General features: G+C 39.5%; 1 protein-coding gene across 5 annotated transcripts in view; it reads right to left on the reverse strand.

Moving 5' to 3' along the window:
- Positions 1-25300, reverse strand: part of DENND2B (DENN domain containing 2B) — a 186738-nt gene that overhangs the window by 72878 nt on the left and 88560 nt on the right. For 4 of the 5 annotated variants that reach the window (XM_085317183.1, XM_085317185.1, XM_085317184.1 and 1 more), the window contains 2 exons: positions 5206-6423; positions 1980-2116 (listed from right to left, as the gene is read on the reverse strand). In XM_085317183.1, the coding sequence (XP_085173309.1) occupies positions 1980-2116; positions 5206-6423 (1355 nt within the window). The remainder of the gene's footprint in view (positions 1-1979; positions 2117-5205; positions 6424-25300) is intronic. The other variant, XM_085317187.1, reaches the window with a different exon arrangement.

A 25300-nucleotide genomic window follows, 5' to 3' on the forward strand; every position in this document is an offset into this window, starting at 1 on the left:
AGTTAAAAAAAAAAAAAAAAAAGTCTACTTGAGCTCTCGTAGTTTTATTAACAGACACTGAACAGCAGCACTTTTGGTGTTCAGAAAGCATCTTTTGTTGAAAAGCAGAGAAGGAGAGCACAGCTTAAAATGGAAAGACTAAAGTCCTGTTTTCACTGAAGCTGACCAGCCAGAGACAAAATTTGTCTATAAGGACAAAGTCACTTGCAGCCAAAAGGCTATCAGGGTTTTCTACAGAAAGCTCGCTTTCTTTCCCGTGAGTCCCATTACTGGAGTCCCACTAATGCCAATGGCATTGCAAGGCAATCACAGTGTCTGCTGCGGTGATTTGCTCTGCCAGGCACAACAATCCAGAACTCTCCACTTGACCCAGCACAGCTCTAAATTCAGCAAAGACCTTTTTCAGTAGCAGGCCCATATGACCTAGGTTTTCAAAACAAATTAGAGAAAGGATAATTCCATCTGCCTCTCCTCTGCCAAAGCATGTCCCATGCACCTAAAGGACAAAAACTCCAAGAGTGTGCTCTGAAATAAAATTGGTGACTAATCCCAAGAATAAGGAGGGTTTCCCATAGGAAAACTCAGAGGGGTCCTATTCTGCATGACCCTATACCTTCTCAACTTCAAAGGATGTTGCCAGTCCAGTAACCTCTTGTTTGATTGAACCTCATTTTTCTGTATCGCCTGTAAAAACTGCAGTACCAGCGGAAAGTGGTGGGAGGAATGAAACTGCAGTGTGCTCTTTCATAGCCACCAAATCCAGAGCTGCATCAAAGAATCATCAAAATGCTCACTGGAAAGGACTTTTGGAAGTCAACCAGGCCAGCCTTTCACTTGAAGCAAGACCACTGCCCACAGCCATGGCTGATGTAGCCACATGCTGTACATCCCCAAGGATGACAATTTCACAGCCTGTCTGGGCAACTTCTAGGGCTCCAGCATTCTCCTAGCGAAACTGTCCTTACTGATGTCCAATCTCAACCTCCCAAGATGCCATTTGTGGCCAYACCCTCTGCTATACCAACTAGCACAACCAAGAAGAATTAGGCTCGATTGTCTTTTCTGTCCTTCAAACATCTATAACCAGCTATTAGATTGGCTCTGGGCATCTTTTTCAGCAGATCAAACAAGCGTGGCTTCCTCAATGTCTCCTCACAGGACATGTTCGCTATGCTTTTGACCATCCTGAAAGACCTCCAGTTTCCCACAGATGAAATTAATTGTTCAAGATAAAATAAAGTACCCTTTGTATTCATTCTAATAATACAACACTGAAAGAGTTAAAAACAATGCAGATACTCATCACTTACATGGAAAATCTATGCTCTGAAGGGCTGCTCGATTTTCAGTAATTATAAAAACTTTTTTATKTTGAAAGAATGTATGCATAGGCCATACATTTCCTTCTAAGACCAAAAGAAACATGTTTTTCTTGTGAGGCTTAATCAAAACAGTGTTTTCATTGTGCATTCCTGATGGCTATATAGCTAAAGGAAATTAATTTTTCTTTAACCAGAAACTAGGACTGAGAGGAGACCAGGAATGGTGCTGCAGACAACTGCTTTGGGGCAGTCCACAGAAAAATCCTGAAAAGCTCAGGCTGACTACACAAATCCTGTGGGGATAATCTTGCCATTGGATAGTTCTGTGAACTCTGTACCTCTTTACATTTTTACACCACTCAAGACTTCAAGCCAAGACCTTGGTAAAAAGAACGATTCAGTTCTTGAAAAGCATGACAAAAAGTTGACCAGTTTGTTTCCAATACCACTCAATGAGGTTTGAAGCAATCAAAACCTCCTGCTGCAGACTATGAGTTATGTTTGCTCTGATGCATCAAGCCCATTTACCCTCTATTTAAAACCCTCTTAACTGACAATAGTTGAATATTCTTGCACAGGATGTATTCACCAGTGCACTTTCTGACCACAACTACTCAACATCCCACTGTGAGTCCATGTGCTGCAACAGCTCCTTACCTACAATGTCTTCATAAGCATTTTCTTCTAAAGTGCTCTTAGATCCAAATTTATGCTGGCTCTCAGTTCCATTTTCAGTTGGGGAGGGAGGGTACAAGGATTGCAGACTTGAAGCATCCTCAAACTCAAAGGATTTTCTAAAGTTTAAAACAACAAGTAAAGTAATTAGTAATTAAAACATAAAATAACCCAAATACTTAGCTGAGCATGTGTTTGCTAAGCAATGTGGATAAAATGATTAAAAAAAAACAAACCCCAAACTCATGCACTACAGATTAACTTGTAGAGGAGCCTCATGTCCTGTGCTTACAGCAGTCTTCAATATAACAAACTTGTTTGACATTCTTACAAGGTTGGAAGGTAATGTTATCCTCATTACATAGGAAGGGAGAAAATACAGAAAAAGTATGCACTTTTTTCCCCCMAAAAAAGTTATAGAGCAAGTTAGCAGGGATTAGAAACTGCTTTGTTCTTGCCAGGGGCCCTGCAAACATGTGGCCTTCTCTCTTCAAAGAAAAGACATTTCTCTGGAAAGTATTCTTCCTCCAGTTGCTCTAGGAGACTTAGGAATTTGTTGGAAAACTCTCTCAGGTCTTGAATCTTCAGCTATGTCCTTGCATAAAGTTCAGTGTACAAATGCCTCACATGTGGAGGAATCACCTATTTCCCCTGCACATCCTGCATCAAACACTGGCAGCTGCCTGGTAGTTCAGGCTGCCTGGCAAGAAAGCGGGGGGCAGTCAGATTAGACGTTTTACTGCCAAGAGGGAATATTGGCCCCTCCTGCTCAAGACTATCCTCTAACTCTTCTCTCCTGTTCTGCATCTGTGCCAGAGGATCTCCAGCCACTAGAGAACACTCAGCTCACATCGTTTCGCAGTGTGGAAGCTACAGTGGGCACTAGCTCACCTGGATACAGCCTGTATCTATGCTAGCAGACAAATATGAAATATTTTCTCCATTTTATCATAATATTAAACTGAACAGCAGAAAGAAGAACAGTTTTAGAACAAAATATTAGAACAATAAATATCTTCAGATATTCTCATGACATTCCAGTGAGTGTAAAGCCACGTGTATACTCACCTGCAATACACAGCTACAAGCATCAATTACATCTATTCTCAGAACGAGAACAGCTTAGAAACTGAGATTTCAATAACTAATTGCAACAAAATGTTGTGGTTTTTAGATGACTTGTATGGTTTCAAATTCTTTGTAAATGTTGGAGTTATCCTTACTTTAAATAAAGGAAGTACAAGAAGAAAGACAATGAAGTTAAGATTTTATAGTGAATTTCCACCCAGCCTGGGAGTCAGCCTGCAAGCTGTGATTTTTGGGGGATTGATTTATACTTACATCATTGTTAATCAGAGATAACTGCAGAGAAGAACACTAAACTACACTGGAGTAAAGTTGCTACAAGTAAACAGAAACCTATCCTGCAAAATGTCAGACTGATTTGCAAGAATCATGAAATACTCATAGTAGTGCTGCAAATCCTACATCTTACAATTCACTAATCATAATTGAAAGTGATAAATACTGCTTTTATTTTGGGTTCACACCTACTAGCCCCAGCCAGGACTGAGGTTGCACTCACGATGCACTGCTGCACTGTGCTGCTCACAAGAGTTTGTCATCTAACCCACCTGTGACTTGTTACTGTTGTGCAAGAGACTGAACTTGCACAACAGCAGGTACAAGCATGAATTACATCTCTTCTCAAAAAAGTATAGTTTAGAGACTGAGGTTTCAAAAAAAAATTTAACAAAATACTGTGGTTCCTAGATGACTTAGACTAGATTATGGTCTCAAATTCCACTTGAGTATGTACTCGGGGACTGATTTTGATTACTCAGTTGTAGGTCACAAGGTAATTCTGTGACAAACAGTATCTTCTGTTATTCATTCACCTCCTCCACCCATCACACAGACCCCTTTACCATTTTACACCGATCATTTTCCCACTTGCCCCTCAATTATCCAATAAAGACTGCCATTTATATCCAAATATTTAAAAATTACTTCTTGTCTTCTATACATGACAAATGCTACGCTGAACAAAATGAGGTTAGCTTTATTTCATAAATTTTATCAAGATCTAGATTTGTTTCCTCTTCCTGACACTATTGCCCGAATTCAAAGATGAGCACTGCTAATTAAGAGCTTGACTTTTTACATTTTCCCCCTTCTTTCTCAGAGAAATACCACACATCAGTAGAGCCATTTGATCCATTTCAGAAGTAGGTGCTTCTTGAAAGTAAAGAAAAGAATCTGAAGGCTCCTCTTCTCCTTTTCCTGTTCCAMTATACTTCAGGTCAGGTTGTGCTGATATAAACTTATAATTGAGTCAACATTCAGCATGAGATACTGAATTCACAGCATGCATTCAAGATGTTGTTTAGCAGTTAGTTGCACAGCTCCTTGCTAAAATATTGAGTGCGTGTTCTACACATACATAGAGAGCTGAACATGTTAAAAATGTAGTACTTTGAATGTTTATCAACAACTATCCCTAAAATTTTCCAAGCAATGAGTAGAATGAGCTTTACCAYTTCCACAAAGTCAATGGGAATCTTGCACTTAAAACAATGCAAACTCCATAAACTGCTGTGCAAAAGTAGCCATATATTCTACTCATCAGTAGCTCAGAAAAATTATAAAGACTCTTCTGTGATAAAGCATGGTTTTCTCAACATTAATCCTCTAGAGCTACTAACAGTCACTTACGACAACACTTCTAAGCTCTTAATTAAATAAAATCACCAGTGTCCCATAAAACTGACACGACCACTGTGTTAGCAAGCTTTGGAAACACAAACTCTCTGACAACATGTTCCGTTGTAAACAGGCAGATGAGACTTTGACAGATCAGCTATAGTCCTGCTATAAAAGAATAATGAAATTACACTCCATTAAATATTTCAAATAAGGGTATTTTTGCCAAAGGGAGTGAGATAGCCTTTAGCACACATGGTCTAAAGTCTTTTCCAGGGATTAAGTTAAGCAGGTTGGGGAGCTCCAAAACTGTAGCCATGCAAAAGTATTGCACCAGTGCATCCCACCAGTGCAGACCAGTAGAAAAATACTCATCTCACATTCCTAGCATTTCTCAGGTCAAAAGCATCACATTAGAGGGAAAATTTTAGTTTTTGCTATTAAAAAAAAGACATTGTATTCATCCATTCTAAAATCAAGCACAAAACATTTCCTTGGATTTTACCTATTCTGGGATTTTCTGTGAAAGCGTGACTCTTTCTTCTGCCTTCTGGTCACAGGGGGGGCAGGGGTGGACGGGAGGGGGGGAGGAGCAGCAGGCGTAGGAGACAGAGGTAGGCCATTGCTCGCTTTACTTTTGTGATTTTTATCAGCTTCATACTCAAAGGTGCGTTTGGGCTTGGGGACAGGATTCACCGCTGTGTTAGCGGGGCCTTCAAGGGGCAGTTTAGGGCCAGCCAAGTCTGCAGTAACCCCTTGTTTCGTCTTACTGGTTTTTTCAGCCTCAGTAGGTGTTCCTGGATCACTCCCCAAAATAACACTCCCTCCTTTGCTATCACTTAGGTTTTCACTCAGTCCCTCAACAGTACTCAGAGTTAGAGACTTTTTCCTCCCCTTGTCAACACTGTAACAACTACTGGGTAACTGGGGAAGGCCTCTGCCAGGTTGTTCTTTTAGTGCCTGCTCAATCTTCTGTATTCTGTTGAGCACAGCAGAGGACTCTTTCCTCGTGTGGCCTTTGAGGAAAGTTGCAGAAGGAGGCTCACTCCTGCCTGGTCTCTTTTCTAACCGATGGCAGGAATCTCTGTCCAGCAGTTCCTCCTCCTCTGTTTCCGGGTAAGAACACTCAGAAAATGTTCGGCTCATTCTTCTAAACCCTTTGAAATCAAATGTCTTCTCGCTGCATGGAGAGGTCAGCACACTAGGGCAGCTCTCGCTGCCCRACCTCTCCCCAGCATCCCTCTTGTCCACACAGGTGCTCATCCTGGGAGAAGGCTCCCGGCGGCACTCCCATTCTGTGATCTTCTGCCTGATGTCCAGCACCTGCGAGCGGATGCTCGCCCGACTGAGGGAGATGTTCCTCAAATTTGCAGCAGTGCCCAAGGAGAGAGTGCTCCGGGCCAGTGGATGGCTCCCTATCGCGTCCCCATGCTGAGCCTCCTTAGGGCTCTGCTTGTGGTCCTCTGCCTTGAACACAGACAGCCTTTTATCCAAAGCGCCCACACTGATGGCTTTGAGAGGGTGGCTTGGAGAGTCAGTGTCCGAGGGGCTCGTGGAGGTGCTTCGCAAGGTAGATGCTCGGCTGCTCCAGTCCTTGAGGCGCAGTCTGGAGTTGGAGACCTTGGCGAGCCGAGAAGAGCGGCAAGAGTCCTCGCTGTCACTGAGGGGGTAGGCTGGGCTTCTTGGTGGGGACAAAAGAGGTGGTGGAGAGACTGACTGACACCTAGAAGCAGAAAGAAATAAAAAATCAAGTCCTTGGGCCACATTTGTTCTGACTGCAGGTGAAGTAGAGGATGACTGCACATCACACAATTATCCCAAGGCATCACCAAGGAGTCACCAAACACCATTCAGCCACAAAGTTGGGGGACCAGCAATTAACCAAAGATGAGCAAAGCATTCAGCACTCAGAATGCCAGTTTTCTCATCTCTTTTTACCTCTTTTTCATCTACCACACATACCAGAATAACTCCCTGGACTCCAAGGTTAAGGATTTCATCTGCAGTAAAAGGGCATTTTCAGGGAGAAGATTCCTACTGAAGCAAAAATTGGAAAGGCTGACCAGCAAGGAAGACAATTTATTCATCGGTTGCACTGAGCAAACCAATTYAAAAAGATGCATCTTTTTAATTCATAAAATCTAAATTAAAGTATCCCCACAGCCAGCAGCTGTGGTATTTTAGCCACAGCATTTAAAATCCCTGATGTATACAGTAAATTTCAAAAAAGGGAAAAGGAGGACCTGTTTTGTCTTTGGTTTGATGTTGAGGCCAACAGATTACATTCTCCTTATCAAGGAGATATTCTTTTCAAAAGAATATTATAGGCTGAAAAAATATGTTAATCTTCTCACAGTACACATTCAAGAACATAAACTATACAGAAAGATCTCAACGTCACCTTGAAAAAAAACCCTTAGAATACATTTTTGCTATGGTTTGCAAAACTAGCACTGTTCCTGGGGTTTTGTACATTGTTACAAAGACTTTAAAAACAAAAAGAGAAAAGGAAATTCAGCAATACATTAATCAGTGATGAGCCAGCTGTAAGAAAATTAAGCCAAAATCATGTCAAAAAGAAGGTTTTTACTGTTCTGCCACAATACAGACGTACGGAACATAGCAGAAATACTAATGACTCCTTTGACATTTTGCCCCAGAAACCCTTCTGTTTCATATAGGAAGAAAAGAAGAGGAAAGATCAAAAATAATGCCTTGCATATGCCATTAAGTTTGTGTTCTATAAGGCACATGAACAACCAGCTGAACTTTTTTTTGTTTGTTTGTTTTTAAACTGTCCTATAATCATAAAATCCAAACGGAAGAACTACTTAACCAGAAGAAATCCTGGGAGCATATATCTCAGTTATAGTAAAAGCAGAAAAGATTCTGAACTCCTCTGCAGCTTTCACCCCAATCTACCAGCCAAGCCTTAAAAACACAGGGGCTGAGTTCTATGCAGTGATGTGAAAGTCCAAAGTGCTGAAGGAATTTCTGCAAAACTTACTTTGAGACAGGACATTTTTCTTCCTTTTCAAACACGTTCCCAAGACAAATTTTTAGATTTCATCCAAGTTTGCTAAAGCTGATGCTTTGCAAGCAAATCTCAGAAGTTTTATGAAAAAGTTCTGATCAGAAAAGAACAAAAATCAAATTATCACAAAAGTAAACTTATTTCTTTTTCATAGTCCTGTGATAAATCGAGACTCTCCTGCATAAAAGTTGCACTTCTTGATGAGTTCTGTTTCTTCATCATTTTGGTAAGTAAATGTGTCCACAGGAAAAAGAGATTGTCAAAGACAATGGCAAACAGTTCACCAACAGCTACTTAGAGCTCAGTGAAAATTTGTCTTCATTTCAGCACTGAGGATATAAGCCAAAATACATCCAATTCATCTCAAGTCCTAGAAGCTAAATTCCTTGCTATTCTACACAGTTTTAGCCAGGTGTCTTCAAGAGCAGATTGCGAAAGATCAAAAACAGGTAAGAGGTGAGGAATACTTTTGGCTAGTTGCCTCAGCATGAAGTTAGTGAATTATCTAGAAGGACCTTGGCCCACCTACCTCAGCAGCTCCTGAGGATGCACTTTAAAGATGCAAGTCTCCACAGACTTGGAGGGGTGCTTGCCCMTGATTCTTCATTATTACCTTCTGCCCTTTCTTGATCTCTTCAGTTTAATACCACAAAGTCCCCAAATTTATGCTAGCCCTAACACTCACTGTGCTAGCTTAGACTTGGGATCGCATTCTCAAAATTTCTGTATGTTATTTAGGCCTGCTCTAGAACTACACTAACTTTTCTCTGAATGAAGCAAATGTAGTTCGATTGAAATCTATTTTACATATGAAGACCACAATGCTGCCTTTGAAGTTGCTTGTTAGCTAAATGCACTGTTAGGACTCAGCGAAAAGGTAGAGACAGGCCCTGCAAAGAGGCCATGTGGAATTCTTCAGCATACGGAGCACACATTAAAACATTTTTTCTTCCCTCTCCAGCATGGGAAAACTGACATCCAAATTAATGAAGCCATTTTCAATTAAAAGAATATGTTAGATCCCAAATGATAATTTATACTGACAATATCAAGAACAAATTACAAGATGATGGGAGTCTAGTTAGTAATGGGACAGCAGATGTACAAGATCCTGCTGACAATCCTCTCTGCCTTTGACTCACTATAAAGCAGAAAGAACTGTAAGCATTTCTTTCACTTTACTTCATCTGGAAAGTTGTGATTGTCTCCACTCCACTTACTATATGATGTGCAAAGTCATCTTCCCATCATTATTAATAACGTTTCTGCCTTATATTGTGGCCATAGATGTCAATCAGACTAGGAGCCCAATCTGCTGGGTATCACAGAAATATGTATGTGACAATTGCTACAAAGAGCATACAATCAAGTGGAAAAAATACTTGAACCTAAGGACATGCAGATTCTCCAAAGAGAGAAAACCCTTTTTTCTAAGGTATAGTTTATTAACTACTCCAGTATAGTCTATTTAAACATAACACATTAATCACTTCACTATGTAAGTGAACAGTCTTGTGAAGAAGACAAATTATTTCCGCCCCGTTTTAGAATAAGGTAAATAAGGCATAGCTCACAATTATTGGATAGACACTTCTAGGCTCAGCTTACATTTGACTCGCCAGGCTACCTTCTCTGCAGGATTAACACAGACTGCATCAATCTGCCTGCTACTACTCTTTATAAATTCTACCATGTCTTGTTTGTATTCAGGTGTTGCAGAGTTTGTTATTTTGACTGTTGCACTTTTGTTTCTCTAGCACAAAATTTTAATTAAAAAGGCAATTTAAAAAATCAGGAAGAACACTCACAAGCATCTTGCACAGACTGTCTGGATCCCCAGCAATAGCAAATGTTCAGTTAGACTGCACACAGTGCCCTGGAAAAGACTGGCTAATCCTCTGAGAACTGGTGGAATGCTAACCCCTTGTTGCAGCTGCTGATTCAATATTGTTTCTGATGGAACACCACTGCAGTTTTCATTCAAAATATTTATGTTCCTGATAGAAATAGTCCCTCATCAGTTTACACTCTAAAGAACTTCTTTTCAGTTGTTTTCAGTATCAGGAAAAGATTTGTTGACTCATCAGGGGAGGAGGAAAGAAGGGAAAGCATGATGTGCATAACTTGCAGAGGTTGCACAACGTGTCTCCTTAATAGTATGAGCCATTTTTTTAAATCCCAGGTTCCTGGTAAGCTAACTGCATTTATGGCTAGATCTTGAACCTCCTGAACTCAATTACAGAACTGCCACTCACTTCCCCGGTACAAGACTGGGCCTGTAGAACAAAAGGCCCTTTCGAGGCGTATGCTGTGAAGTACTTGTGATACTGTTGTTCGGAAAGATTCTGCCTTACACTGAGTCATACTGTAATCTTAAGTAGTCCAGTCAGAAGCCATAGGAGCAGTTCAGCAAGCCAGAGAGGCAAAACTGTGTGTGTATAGCTTCAGGCACACATTCTAAAATGGGCAGTGGTGAGAATTAAAAAATAGTTCAAAAGCTGAACAATTGATAAGATGGGTTCTTCCCCAAGAAATCCACCTCCATTAGAAGAATATTCTCTTGAAGGCACAATAGTTCTGCAATCTTTAAGACTAGTATTATTGGACAGACAACATAATGAAATAGCTTTCAAACTTTTTGTAAAGCAAAATGTTTTTATTGAAGTTTCTATATACAGAATGATACATGCACCACCTTACAAAGCATATCATTACATATACCTCAAAACTATTAAGAATACACAGCATAAACAAAATTAAGGAACCAAATTTAGACTTCTTAACAAGCTCACTTGAAGAAAATCTTCGTTCTAGTCAGTGACATTACTTTGAGATTAGCAGTATTTCACAAAACAAATTGGAATAAGTTGCTCTGATTCCCTATTTGATGAGGATCTTGTTCCAGTGCTCAGGCTCAGGCTCTCCAGCCACTAAGCAGGCAGAGCATGCTACAGTTTCAGCATAGCCCCATACTGTGGGAGCGGCCCAGAAATCACGCAGCTCCCAGAAGGGCTCACAAGCAGGTCACAGACCCTGCGACTGCCTGCCTGCCTTCCTGCCGGGGTTCACAGCTGCACAGTAAGGGGCGCAGACTCACTCTGAGAGGTTGTTTCCAATCCTCTAGACTGTGCTTAGCTTTACTGCTGTGAGTTGTTCCCTGAGAAATCACCAGAAGCACCCATAATAAGAAAAAAAATGGTAATTCTAGTGACTACTTGTAGGACTTGGAAATATCATTGAGTTTTAAAGTCCGATTCATTCTTTCCTCTCCAGTTCCTATTTTTCTCATCAAAACTGAAAAAACTTTTGATTACAAAAAGTATAATTTTCCAGACCACCTCTCAAATAAAGATATGGCTTCCATGGACTAGTGTATGTATTCACATCATCAAAGCCTAGTATCATCACAAAGCTCAGCATCAATAGCCATCTACTTTTTCCTGTACCAAATGAACATCCATGAGTAACAGTGGAGATGCATCTCGTTTACAGCAAAAAGAGAATGGGATCACTTGCCACACTGCCTTGAGATAATTTGCACCTTACTCCTTACAAAGCATAAGACAAGAAAACTGAATTCCTGACACCTTTGTGAGGCCCACAGCAAGGCTGCCCTGCACTAAAAGTCTCCGGCTCCCCAGGCCTGGCTGTGTGGAGAGGAGGCAGTATTTAATCCTTGGAGAAGACTTTGAAAGTAGGCAATACAAAATGAGTATCAAAACTGAGCTGTACCTGGTGTACAACTCCTGTATGCTTCCACTGCCAAATATCACCTCCAGAATGGAGGAGAAATGAGTGACAGACTGAGCAGCGGCTTTACAACTGCTGCAAATTTGTTAGATATCTTTCAACAACAAGAGCGAGCCAGAATGGTGGCCAAACAGCTGGCTTTATTCTTCTTTTGTATGTCAGGTTAAGGTGGATAATAAGAACTTGCATTTATTGAAAAGCTTGCATCTACAGCCCACCAGTGTTTCATAAACATGAATGAATCAATATTAAGCTCTATTTCAGACTGTGGATTAAATTTGACTGGAGGCTGGTCAAGTGACTTGCCTTGGACAGAAGAGTTATGCTCCTCCTGGCTCCCACCTTGGCGCTAGGCACTACAGACTCCACAGCATCGCTCTAGCTTGCCTCAAGCATCAGAAATGACTCCACAGAGCATCTTGTGCTGAAGAAAGACAAGTTGGCAGAAGTCGCTCAGCGTTCTTTCAGTTTTATAATGGGAATTTCCCATTTCAATTTTTCCAAAAAAAAAAAAAAAAAAAAAAAGGGAAAAAAAAAAAGGAACAAGATGACAAAAAGGTACTGGGTCTTTCCAGGCTCCTGTTGACATGATCCTGTCCTTTCACTGTAACACTGATGTTTGGTGAGCTCACATGAAGTCACACAGTGCTGTTTTCATTCCATAGGATTTTTGCTTTGTTTGCTAGGAAAATAGGGATTTCTTAGTATTTTATTTAGTTTTACGCTTATCCCTGATTTTTCTCAGAGCATTGTGCCATTTTATCAAGACAACCTAACCTGTTTCAGAATAACAGCAATAAAATCAGAGTGGGCTGTGGCCTAAATAAGTTAGCGTACTCAGAAAACTAAAGATTTATCATTACTCTATCCAGCATTTACAGAGATCTGAAAAAAAAGCTATAGAAATTTCTCCTTTCATGAGCTACAAAATTCACTGAACAAAAACAAACATTCGGTTTTCCCAGTAATTGAGTATAAAGAATATTTCTCAGGAAAGATTTGAAGATATGCATTTTCATTCATTAAACTGCTTATAATATCCATCTTCAGTTGAATCCTAGGATGATGTAAATCAAGAGAGTTCCAATAAGATCACTAAAGCCATACTAATTCCGCAGACCAAACTCTACAATTTCCTCTGGAAATTTGTAAGATAAAATGTTAAGAAATCCTAATTTTAAATCAGTTCATATGACACCATAAATTCATAATACTTATAATTAATAACCAGTTCTTTTTTTTTTTAACTAAGGAACCTCTCCTAAGCAACAGACTGCATAAAAATGATCATTTGAAACACTAATTCAGATATCCAGTGTTAACACTTCATTGGAAAGAACAGGAAAGCTCACACCTTTCTGGCACTTTGTTAGACTGTCTGGTTACTAAGCAAACAAAATGGACATGTTCAGATTWCAGGATGAAAAATTGCAGTTCTTTTTGTAAGTGAATATTGAAAAGAGATTAAATCCTGGGGCAGAGGAGGTGCTGTATGTGCTCACATGAGCTTAACTACGCCCATATCTTTAACCTCTGTAAGCCTCCAAACAGTTGGAAGGTAAATGAAATAAGAAACTCAAAGTACAAGACAAAATTTACCAGATTCTTGCATTTGCAAAAAGGGCATTTTCTCCTATGCAAGTGTAACTTCTTACTAAATTAAAAACCAGCACTTGCATTTTTGCATTCAGATTACAAGTAGATTATATTATGGATCAGATCAGATCTCTAACCATAATTCAGTATTTAAGAACAAAAATGAGGATGCACATTTTTTGAACTGAGCAAGAGGTTTACCTCTGGCTCATGATCACGTGAAAGCAGAGCCTTTTACAGCCACACTGTAACAGAGCAGTTCAGCCGCACAGCAAAGCCCCTTGATTTAGGACCAGCTCCTACAGGCTCTCAATCAGCAAGAAGGTGGATATGGGAACCCATCCTTCACAGAGCAATTCAAATTGACAGTGAACCACGCAATTAATCTGCTAACTGGAACCAAATTTACTATGCACATTTTGATGTTCTGCTACTGAGAATGGATTTAATGGTTTGCTATGTTATTAATTTCCATAAAACTTCTACTTAATTTGACAATGTCAGCAGAGAAGAGAAAATGCATAGAGAACAATAAAAACTCAAGTTAGAACCATATCACTGCTATTGTTTTCATTTCACTGCTACTGTTACCTGTATGAAACAAGCCCCTCTGAAAAGGTTCAACGCCAGCAGCTCCAGGTAGCTGGTGCAGTCTCCCACTGCTCTAAGGCATGGTTTCCAGGAAATAGTCCAACAGACAAACAGAAAACAACTCTCCTTTCCTCATCAGAAACACGTTTGTGAAAGCTCACACTACTAATCAGTATTTTTACACAAGTAAGAACTGGAAGAACTACTGCACTACCACAATCTAGTATCATCACAAAGCTTAGCATCAATAGACATCTACTTTTTCCTGTACCAAATGAACATCCATGAGTAACAGTGGAGATGCATCTCGTTTACAGCAAAAAGAGAATGGGATCACTTGCCACACTGCCTTGAGATAATTTGCACCTTACTCCTTACAAAGCATAAGACAAGAAAACTGAATTCCTGACACCTTTGTGAGGCCCACAGCAAGGCTGCCCTGCACTAAAAGTCTCCGGCTCCCCAGGCCTGGCTGTGTGGAGAGGAGGCAGTATAAGAGTCATGTCTCTTCAGGCACAAAGATGCAGTGGAGAATTCAGAGAAGACTGCGAGACAGGAACGAGACTGTTTGAGCAGTGTGGAGGGACGCTTTCCAGTGATTCTTCTTTCCTCTACCTGTAAAAGAACTCTGCATTTTTCTCCAAAGAGCTACTGGAAATCCAATTTCAGCTTTTAAACACAACAGCAAGTGTTTTGGTTGCATTTTGAGATGAGTGACAAGAGAAACCCATCAGACAGAGAAGCAAAGATTCAGCATCATTTGCTGGGGACACCATGCCGTTTCCTTCTGCTTCTCTGCCCCTACCCAATGCCCTCACTGGTGAGTTCCCTCCTTTGCTGCAAAGCACTAACAGCAGGCACAAACTCAGAAAGCTCGACTAGTCTGGCCAGGTTACTAGGTGGTTAGCACAAGAGCCAAATGCACAACCATCACTAAAATGTGTGGCATGAAAAAGCTTTGCTACTTATCAGAGATACCCCAAGAGTAATCCATGTACTGACAACACTTGAGTTTTAACAGTTTCTTTTCAAGTACAAATGTTCATCTAGGCCTGGACCACTTCCTTATGTACTGCATTAAAGAAGATGAATCTTTTGTTATATTAATTGTTCAGGAAGTAGAAAGGACTTTAAAATCAAGGTTGTTGTTACTCTTTCTAACAAAGAATTACAGGAACGTAAGATCAGACAAAAAGGGACCTCCTGGACCACTGAATCCAGACCAAACTTTGTTTGGCAGTAAGGCTTTCTACTTCAATATATTCTGGACTTTAGCAGATCATACAGTCTATTGCAATTCTCTATATGTAGGAGATAACTACAGATGATACTTAATTACCTTAAATCTAAATAAGACCATATGATGAGTAAAGGAGACAGAACTTTTTACACCTGATGCTGGATGTACAGTAGTAAGGTGGTTTTCAAGCTGATTCAACTTGGTAATGAAGCAAGAAGTAAAACTTGCCATATCGCCTCTTGCTCTGAAATAAAAGGGATATAAATGCCAACATAATAACCACTCTGCCATAAGATCCTTTACTATTTTTAAGCTCTTACCAGGAATATAGCTCAAGATTCCCAATAACTTGCTTTCTGAATAACTTCCTCTCCTTATTGTTGACTCTGAGACAGAAGAAAACAGAAGATATTTTCCAAACTAAAAAGTGAATTTGCATAATAAGACTACTTGAAATAGATTCACTCTCAAGAACATATGCAAGTGATGAAAAAGTCCCAGCACTTACAAGGAGTGAAGCTTTAAAATCAAAGTGGATGAATATGATGAAATGTTTAAAGATTGAACAAAACCAGAAACATAAATATTTTTCTGCATGTACTTCTGATTTTTTTTTTCAGGGCATTTTGATACTTGCCATTTAAATAAAAATTGAGACTGCATCAGAAATAGATACAAAATGATAGGCCACTACGTCTGTCAAACAATAAAAACGTTTCAAATTCTATGTCCCATTTTAAAAAGTTCTAGTTTCTGTGCTCTCAAGAAATACCAAGTTAATGAGTATGATCATGGGACACATTAGTGAGAGGATGCTGTGATTAATTTCTACAAATAAAAAGCTCTTCAGAGTTCTTAATCCTGATAATCAGTTCGTAAAGAGAAGTACATAGGAACTCAGCTAACTGCAGTTAAACTGTGGTTTTACGGCTTACAAGCAAAAAGTGTCTGATATACACCAGTGCAATTCAGGAATCAATCCACTTAAGTAAACTATGTGAAATGGCAACTATGCTCTACAATTGTACAAAATCCTGCAAATAAATCAAAGCTGATGAGTCAGATCCTAAATACTTGAATTAGATTGGATTTGTAAACCAAAAAACAGCAAGAAAATCTGCCAGTGACAGATACTATAAAATAAAATGTGATCAATCAATGTGTACTAGGCACATGTCTTTGCCAATAAACTTCTAAGGGTGAAGATAACAGGAAATTGTGAAATTATCTAGACTGAGAAGGCTAGAATCCCTGTTGCTTGGATTTATGGCAGTCTTCTGCTCTATTACAAGGCAAACACAGCGTGGTTTTTAAACATTGCCATGTTTAAAGCTTTTTCACCCCCTCTGTACAGGCACAAATAACTACTTAAAACACAGGGAATCAGGCACACAAGATTAACTAGTCTGCACTGTACCTTGCGTCACAAAGATGAGCAAAAATGACTGCACATGGAAAAAATCAAAAGCAGGAACTGAAATATTAGAGTCAGCCATTCCTTCTTTTCTACTCAAATACAGTGCAGTGGTTTCACAGGACCAACATCATTTCCTCCTCAAAGAAATAATACGAATCAAAATTGAAAAATGGAAGCCTCCCTCACAGTTACTCTTTTCCTATGACATATTCTGACTGATAATTTATGCAACAGAAATTTACGCTGTTATGTCTCTGCTTTGACTTAATTTTTACGATGATCTGGAAATTGTTCAGAGTGATTTAGTCTCACCTGCCTTTCTTAAGATCTTTTTTTTTTTTTCCCTTAGAGGGAGGGTGGGAACACAGCAAATGATAGCATTTTCTTAGATCAAGCAGAATGCACAAGTGCCAATTTATTTATTTAAGAACCACTAGTCCTTGAAACTTGCTCTTTAACAGCATGTTTAAACATGATTATTCAAAATCCCAATGTGCATGGATGCTCTCAGCTTTGCTTTTTCAAAGCACAAGTTATTTTTCAGCATTGCTTATCTTCTCTGAAATCTCAAAATAATAAACTCTTTGGAACCAATTCTGTCAGAGCTTCACAAGTATTCTAAACTTATACGTACACAGTTTGGAATGGGTTATAAAATGATTTTATAAACTGTGACATTTAGTTTTTAATTCTTCATCTGATGCAATCCTGGGTTCAGGAACCTCTAAGTCTCTTTTCCAAATGCTGGTTTGGAAAAGCTGTTGTAAAATAGGTTCATTCCTTTTCTGCTGTCATGAGTCAGAAATATTATGAGACCACAGTATACTTTATTGAAGGCAAAAGGAAGAACAATTGAACTGAAAGCCAGAAAATCATGAGTCCTCACTACACTAATACAGAATACCACCAAACTTTCCCTGCTTTGCATATAAATTAACTTTTAGGCCACACAAAATCTCATCAAATAGTTAGGAATAAATATGTAACAAAGGTAGAAGAAGAAAAGGGAATCTAGGCCTTCATCTGCCATCTTTAAGAATCATTCTAATTCTCATCCACTAAAACAAGCTGCTTTCAGATTAAACACATCTGCTATTTGCCTTTCCTACCTGTATCCACAAGGATGCATTTTCCTTCCAGATCCACCAGTCTAGCTCTGGTCCTCAGCTTCTACTGCTGTAGATGTCAGGCAACCTATCGGTCAGCAGGTGTTGAATTCCTCTTTAACGGCTCTTTTATCTATAGGTTAAGGTACTTCATTATCCCAAGGAGCAGAGTACTAGAGATATCTGAGACTTGAAGTGCTGTAAATGGCCAGCGAGGTTTTCTGTAGAGATTTGGTTTGTTCTGTGTTCCTTTTTTCAAAAACTAGATTATTTGTTTAACACAGTGAGAAAGCATCCTCAAAGAGCAGGTTATAAAACTGAAAACTGTTATCCATCTGTCTGTCACAAAACAGCCTTTCTTAATTTGTCTTCATTTCAGCTAGTATCACAATCCAACARGTTTGAGGCCTGAGACACTTGGACCAGCAAGAAAATAAAATACATCACAACAGGGTAACACCAAAATGATTTAAAAAATCTGAAAATATCTGTGCTGCTTCTGCTGTTACTGCACTGTGCGGAAGAAAAAAACTCCCAGCACCAGGGACTGTGTTGCATTACGCATCTGAATGTGAGACAACCCTAACACGAGCCCCGCCAGAAAGGGGCCTATCTGACCCCAGGCACTTGAAATCCAGGTATCGTGAACGCAGTTCACATTTCCTTTGGGCTTTTGAGGGTAGGGGAAAAGAAGGAGTAATTCTGATTTCAAACTTGGTCTTAGGAGGGCTTAGACCTCTCAGTCTCGCATCTGATCACTGCCTGGGTGCCATCCTTTCCTCAAGGCAACCAAAGCAACTCAGATCAACTTTGTGCAAACTTCTCCTGTGTAAGCAAAAAAGCTGAAGCTTGTTTGTCCTCAAAATGTCACTTTTTATACATATGTTTCTATTATAATTAAAGATGAAGCAGCCTAGCAGCTTTTTGTTTCTTACCGTATTACTCTTACATTGGTATGATCAGAGAAACACACTCCTGCTCTAACACCCTTTTTTTTTTTTTTTTTTAAAAAACTTTCACCATTTTTTCCAAATGTATCAAGTAACACAATAAAAGATATTACCTCCCTTTGCAAACTTCCCTGTCACTTGGTTAAAAGACTAAGTCCACACAGTTCTCTCTCTCTCTCTCTCTCTCTTATTCATATATTTACAGTCATTGTAAGCTTTGAAATGGCCAAAACCACTTTCCTAAGAAAACTTAAACATTTATTTTCAAAAAAGAACACCACCATCAGAAGCAGGATTTTTTTCAGCACCTGAGAAAGTAGAAAAGAGAAGCAGCAGCCGACAAGTGGACTATGCCTAGTGGAGGTGCTGAAGCCAGGGAGGTGGAAGGGACCACAGGAACTCTTGCTGCCTTCTCAGATACCAGAAATAGGTGTGCAAGCAATATGCAAGACTTCGTATGTTTAGAGCAAACGAGCTTGGCTGCCTTCTCCCGCGTAGCTAGTAGAGAGATGCACAGACACAGAGCAAGGGCTCAGGCAGCGTTTCAGAAGTTGCCACCCCTGCCATGACTTACCATGCCCGACAAGGATGTATACGTGCCGAACCGACATCCCTCTTAGACCCAGCTGGGCACGTGGAAGAGACCGGAGCTGCACTGCCACAGATGCACTCCACATTTTACTGAGATTATGGTGAGAGGAGCAAAAGAACCTAACTACAGGTAAAACAACATCAAATACCATTGAGAGTTTACTCTGTACGTGTCAACGAGTATCTAACATGCCCCCTCTTTGGGGACTACATTCTGCCTCTGCAGATTTGAGCTATTACACCCTGGCCTTTCTTATCACTGTAATGTTATTTAGAGGCTCTGACCTTATGGTATGCAAAACAGATTCCAGCTACGACAGATAAACGTGACCCTTGATACATTTTGCAGCGTGCATAAACTTGTACAGATCACGAAGAATGGTCATACTTTGATTGACTTTAAGAGGGAATTTTATTTCAATTTCACTGATGGCCCTTTCTCATTCAGTTTCTTCAAATACTTATGAATTAGTGTTTGATTTTCTTCTCATTTATGTTAGCACAAATCAAGAGTTACGAAAGAGAAGCCGCTGAAGATACAAACTGATGTAAAACTTGTTAGTAGAGGATGATTTACAGCATTGAAATGGAGCAAACGAACACTTTGGAAAAGCACAGTTTCAGCCTAAGTAGCAAAATATTCACTGAAAAATAAATTATGTTACTGTATCTGACTGTTAATSGTGGGCTTCATCTTACATTGTTTCAACAAGCCAGCAAAACACGGAAGTACGTGGTGAAAGCCATAACTGACTGTCATATGAAAACCTCTGCCAGCCCAGAGTTGTCGGGCTTTTTTTTAAGTTGAACGCAACTTTGAAAAATTCTTTAATCTATTTATTCCCCATCTTTTGACAGGCAAACACAAACAAGTAAATAAACAAAAAGAATAATAATAAGAAGGCAGCCAGCCTATGATTTGTGATGGTTATTGCCATCATACTCATTTATATAATAGTCCTGTCAAGCCAAAATTTAACTTAACCAAAGGCTGCATCTGGCCCCAGTGCAGAACAAGTTCACTGGATACTAACAAAGCCCTGGTCCCAGTCCTCGAGCACTGAGCACGTCAGTGTGCAAAAACATGAGCRAAAGGGAAACTTCCCAAAGGATCCGAGCTTGGCTTCTCTCTGCTCTTTACTGAGATTTTTATCATAGATGTAAACAGGAGCAGACTTGGGTCAGGGAAAGACACTCATGATATCTTTCCTMACTACAATCAAGGACAATGTAAAAGTATACATTACTCATCAAGCTGGAACAAGCCTCCTAGACCATTTTACCACCACACCTACAAGAGCTGTGGGATCTCAAGACTAAAGCTGGAATCAGGACAATATCTGGGGGATTCATAAATCCTTTATAAATATTTCTTTCTCACAGGACCTTGGTTTTTTATAAAACTGTGGATTTAGTTTTACAATTTCTGTTGGCCTATTAGGTTTTATAAGGAGCTGGCTAATATATCTTTATCTTTTGTTTCTTTGTAGGAATTTGCATATGTTATAACCCAGAGGATGAAAATGATGTGCATCCACTGCAAGGCTACCTAATACACAGTGTATTAGAGCAACTAAAAGCAACTACATACTCCTCCTATCACTCATCCTTTCCTTTCAGGGCAAAGCCAAGACCAACCATATGTCCCTACAGGAAGATACATGGATGGCATCAGGCAAAGCATCAAGAAAATGAAAATGATTTGGAACGAATGAGGTAGCAACAGCAGGTGTGTGTAAGACAGCAAGCAAAAACAATCAGTAACATTTATAAGCTCATCAGCTATGAAAATATTTGCTCGCTAGGACTACAACTAACAAACTCATTGCAGTAATCCATGGACTCTCAGCTAATGTATATTTGGAGCAACAAATTGGAAGTCCAGATTCTGACCCTATGTTACATCCCTCTGAGCCACAGAGAGTTTGGCCCACAACACTGATTTCTTTAAAAAGTTCAAACCTATAAGACTTCTGTTATTTTTCAATGGAAAAGAAACTCAAGCTGTCTCTAACTCCAAAAATAAGTTCCTTAGAACACATTTAAGAAAACACAAGCAGTCCTCAGAGCCAATACAACATACAAAAGCGTGCCAGCTGCACTGCGTTTGCTCTGGGCTTCCATCTCAACACAATCGGCCGATGTTTAGAAAAGGACAGTCACTGTCAGCCATCAAATTCAGCCTAGGTATAAATAAGAATGGCATCTCTCTAGTGGACTAAGTTTCCTTACAGTAAAACCAAATTTAACTCAGTATGTCCAAAGCATACACCCCAAGTTTACAGGAATAAGGGTCGTCATTCCTCATACACACCAGCACACTTTCAGGAGTGTATCCGGGGAGAAAGAAGGCAATGGTAGAATGCATTGAGAATATTTCTGCATCACTTAGAAATCACCTTCAAAAAGTACAATTAAAAAAAAAAAAACAATTCTCATCAGATTACACAGCAAACATGCATTTGGTCATTCAGAGAAATTAGGTTTCTTTGAGAACAAGGGAGGTTAGGAGGGAAGTGTGTAAATCAAGCTGCAGTCCCCAAAAGTCCCTTGTTTCTATACCTACACACAGCTGCAACCTCTGAAATTAAAGCTATTCCTATCACTACCTTTAGCAAGCAGAAAGCTGATGTTAAGTACCCACATATGAGCACTAATGTAATAATGAATATCAAGCATGCCTAACTACAAAATTGATTACAGAAAAGAACATTAAAGAAATCACTTCTACAATAGTGCTCCTTCATGCTCCTTTTGCTTCTGCTTCATTTCTTTTCCTCCTTTCAAGCCTCTGACTAGCACACGACTATCCAGCACTGCAGGCACTTCATCAAACCAATTCCAAACTTACACAGAAGTTCTTCTCTCCTGTAAAACCAAAGAACGAAAATGGAGGAATTCCAATTTCGGTCCCCCGTGCCTTGCTGTATCCTCGGGACTTCCTGAAAACTTACTACCTTACTTCTCAAGCCACAAATGACATACAAGCCGACTGTGTTTCTCAAGCCTCTATCCCTTTGTATGCTTAAAGGGAGGAAACTAACATTAATGTTTAACAAGACTAACACTAACAAAGCCTTTCTCTGCAATCTGCTGCTTTTGAAGGGACAGGTGTGTTAGAAATCTGGCAAGCCAAAGTTTCCTGACAGTTGCCCAGGGCTTGGAAAAAAATCTGGGTTTTTTTGTTTGTTTGTTTTGTTTTCCTTTTAATTGCAGGAAATGACAATTTACAATTCATTCTTCAACCTTTGAACTGAGGCAATCTGGTTGTATATTACTAATGAAATCTGCAGGCTGTATTAGTTACACCAAACCACAAACACACAGAAATATTGACCAGGCCTGCCAGATTGAACACATATCCTGAAGTTCACGTGGATGACAGTACTGTCCAGAGAGAAAAGGGAGAGGTTAAAAATCCATATTAAAATGCCTTCCAGTCTCTTTCAACTGTTTCAAAAGGACACAGCTTATCTGCCATCTCCCCTATTTGCCTTCGTTGACATAAGCTATTTTCCACAGCAGCAAATCAAGAGGGTAGAAGTTTCAAATGAGAGCAATTGGCTTCTCGTGTACTGTACTGGTTTGCCTGTACTGATGAGTCCTCTCTACGGCCTTACCTGCTGCAAAGAGGCACAGGTGCTTCCCTGGCAAAGTCCTTCTGTACAGAAAAAAAAAAAAAAGTGAGTGGGCTGGAGTTACCTAGGCTGGGATAATGTAAGGGGATTAACCAACATTTCTCACAGTTGAACATTGTCAGCACCACTCCACCCCAATCCACAGCAGTCCTGCGCATGAGCAACCCAGCTGCCTCCTACAGTCCGTCAGAAAAATCTTCCAAGATTTTCTCACAAGGATTTGTAACACAAAACATTTTATGCTACTGCCACTTAACTGGCTTCTGTTTTCAAGGTTGAAATACTAAAGAAATTAACTGGAAAAAAGGCTCTAAGAAATTCTGATGCAAAATGGGTTTATTCTATGAATCCAAAATAAAAATACCATCTTATTTTATTAGCTGCTGTTAACTGTTTAGCATAAAAGTATATTCATTGGATAATCACAATAGCATGGATGGCATACACTAAGTTGCCTTGCTGTGCAATGCTAACATTCTCTTTCTAAATCTAAGGAGGGAAAAAAATGAATTTTTTTGTCTGGGGTCTTTCTACGGCTTCCTCACAATAAAAAAAATCAACACACACTAAAGCTCACCATTAATAGAGCAACCATAAAAATATTTCCTTTCTCTTTCTACTAACTCTTCTAGTTTGCCTTTTTACAGTGCTTGATGAGCAACATTTGCACATCCTGGACAAAATTCCTTTATCTGCATGATAACAAACTCCTAAACATATTCAGTCCTCCCAAATAAGCAACCAGGTTGTCATAGGAGCTGACACTCCCATTGACTTGAATGGAATTTTATGAATCAGCTCAATAAATCAAAAAAAACAACAACAACACTTAGCTGTACAATCATTAAATTTAGCTGTATTTTCAATACAGGAGTTCATCCTACAGCATGCATGAACCAGCTGCACTGTGGTCAACAGCTTCAGTGATGGACCTTTATTAAATTCACTTGTGGTGGTCCCCTATTTTAAGGCCTAGTTTCAAGGCCAGTTTTATACACTGTTGGTGGTCAAAATGCAGGGTCTCACAGTGAATGACATGAATCACAATGAAAGCTTTGAAARAGTCACATATAATGCAAAAGATAAAGATGCATGACCCAGAAGTCCTGTATACAGCTAAAGCCTACATATGCACTTTTGCAAGTCCTAGGCTTTATGCTGACAGTGACACTATGATAATGAGACGTATTGCTCTCGGACGGAGGGCTGGGCCTCACGCCAACCGAGCTCTGTCCAAGCTATCTCACTGAAACATTCCCTTGGTTTATGTATCCTAGGTAATATGGGCATTTTTTGCACATACACACTGTAATAATATGGACAGAGCCTAACTATGTATACTTCCACTCGCTCCTATTTTCCTACTTGCAAGAAAATATTTTGTTTCATCTGCTTTTAGAGGGCATTTGCTGTTCATGTTCCTCAAGGACCATGGTGGCACTCAGTGTGGAGACTGAATCAAAGCCATTAGCATTTGGCTAATGCCCAGTTATTATGCACAATACTATCTGGTGAATAGTTATTCTACTATCTACAGGATAAACTCTGTGAAATGAATGTGAGAAAGCTGTGTCGATTCTTTTCTTATTCTGATGTTCTGGACAAAGAGTCTTTTCTGATCAGGGAAAAAAGACAAAATAATTCTTTCACTTATCTTTATTTCAGTATGTTCAAATCCTCTTTGAATCTTGCTCTTTACTAAATTCTGTTACATCTTCTTTGAATTTTCTGTTCTGTTCAAGTGGAAAGTATCTTTTTAGGATAATTAAACAGAGCCAGGAACTGGTAAGAGAACATAGAGTCTTTCATTTCTAAACCACTGATTCAAATCCAGACTGATTTGGGCACTGAACAGGAATTGTTCTCCCATAGTGAGGGCTTTTCAATGGCTTAAGTGTAAAGAGACCAGCTCCTAATGGACAGATATGCATAGAATACGAACCATCCTTAGTAATGCTTGTGACTTGTACCTTTTTTGGTCTTTCCAGAGAGATTGCCAGCATCTTTCTGGTCCAGGAAGCAACAGGATTTTCATTCCTAAGAACCAAGTTTCTCCAGAAAAAAATGAAATACTGGCACTGTCATGTAAAAATGTGTTGCACATCACATCTGTGCTATGCCCCCTATGGACTTAAGTGTCACTTTATATCACTATCCTGCAACAAATTTAAGTAAGATTCCTGCTTTGATTTGCTGATACTGGAGTGATGGGGACTTCCATTAATGCTTTAGTAAATACCTTGCTCATTGCCCTTATTCACTAAATTTCAGTGCAGGAAAAGCATTAGAAAGACATCAGAAACATTTCCAAATCCATGCTGTTCTAATAATTTCCAGCAAAAATATATTACAAGTTAGTTCAAACCTTAGTCCTACTGAGTACAGCAATGCAAAAATAGAAATCATCAGTGATGAAACATGTAAAGATTGCAGTGTTACTTTAAGCAGTCTGTACGAGAACGATACACAATCAAAAACTCCACTTTTAGTCTCGTGTCGGCTACAATCCTCTGCTTCTTAAAACATGTTGCACTTCACCTTTTAATTATTTTTCCATGTATGTAGCAAACAAACACCTTTAGAAAAGATAATTTTAATGACGACATATGATTTGCTGCATAAAAAAGGCAGAGGAAAGTATTCAAAGTGTCATGAGAATTAAATTAAACTGGGAAGTAATTTGGCAG

The sequence above is a fragment of the Rhea americana genome, unplaced genomic scaffold, assembly GCF_003343005.1.
Source record: "Rhea americana isolate MKP2758 unplaced genomic scaffold, rheAme1 scaffold_49, whole genome shotgun sequence".
Lineage (NCBI taxonomy): Eukaryota > Metazoa > Chordata > Aves > Rheiformes > Rheidae > Rhea > Rhea americana.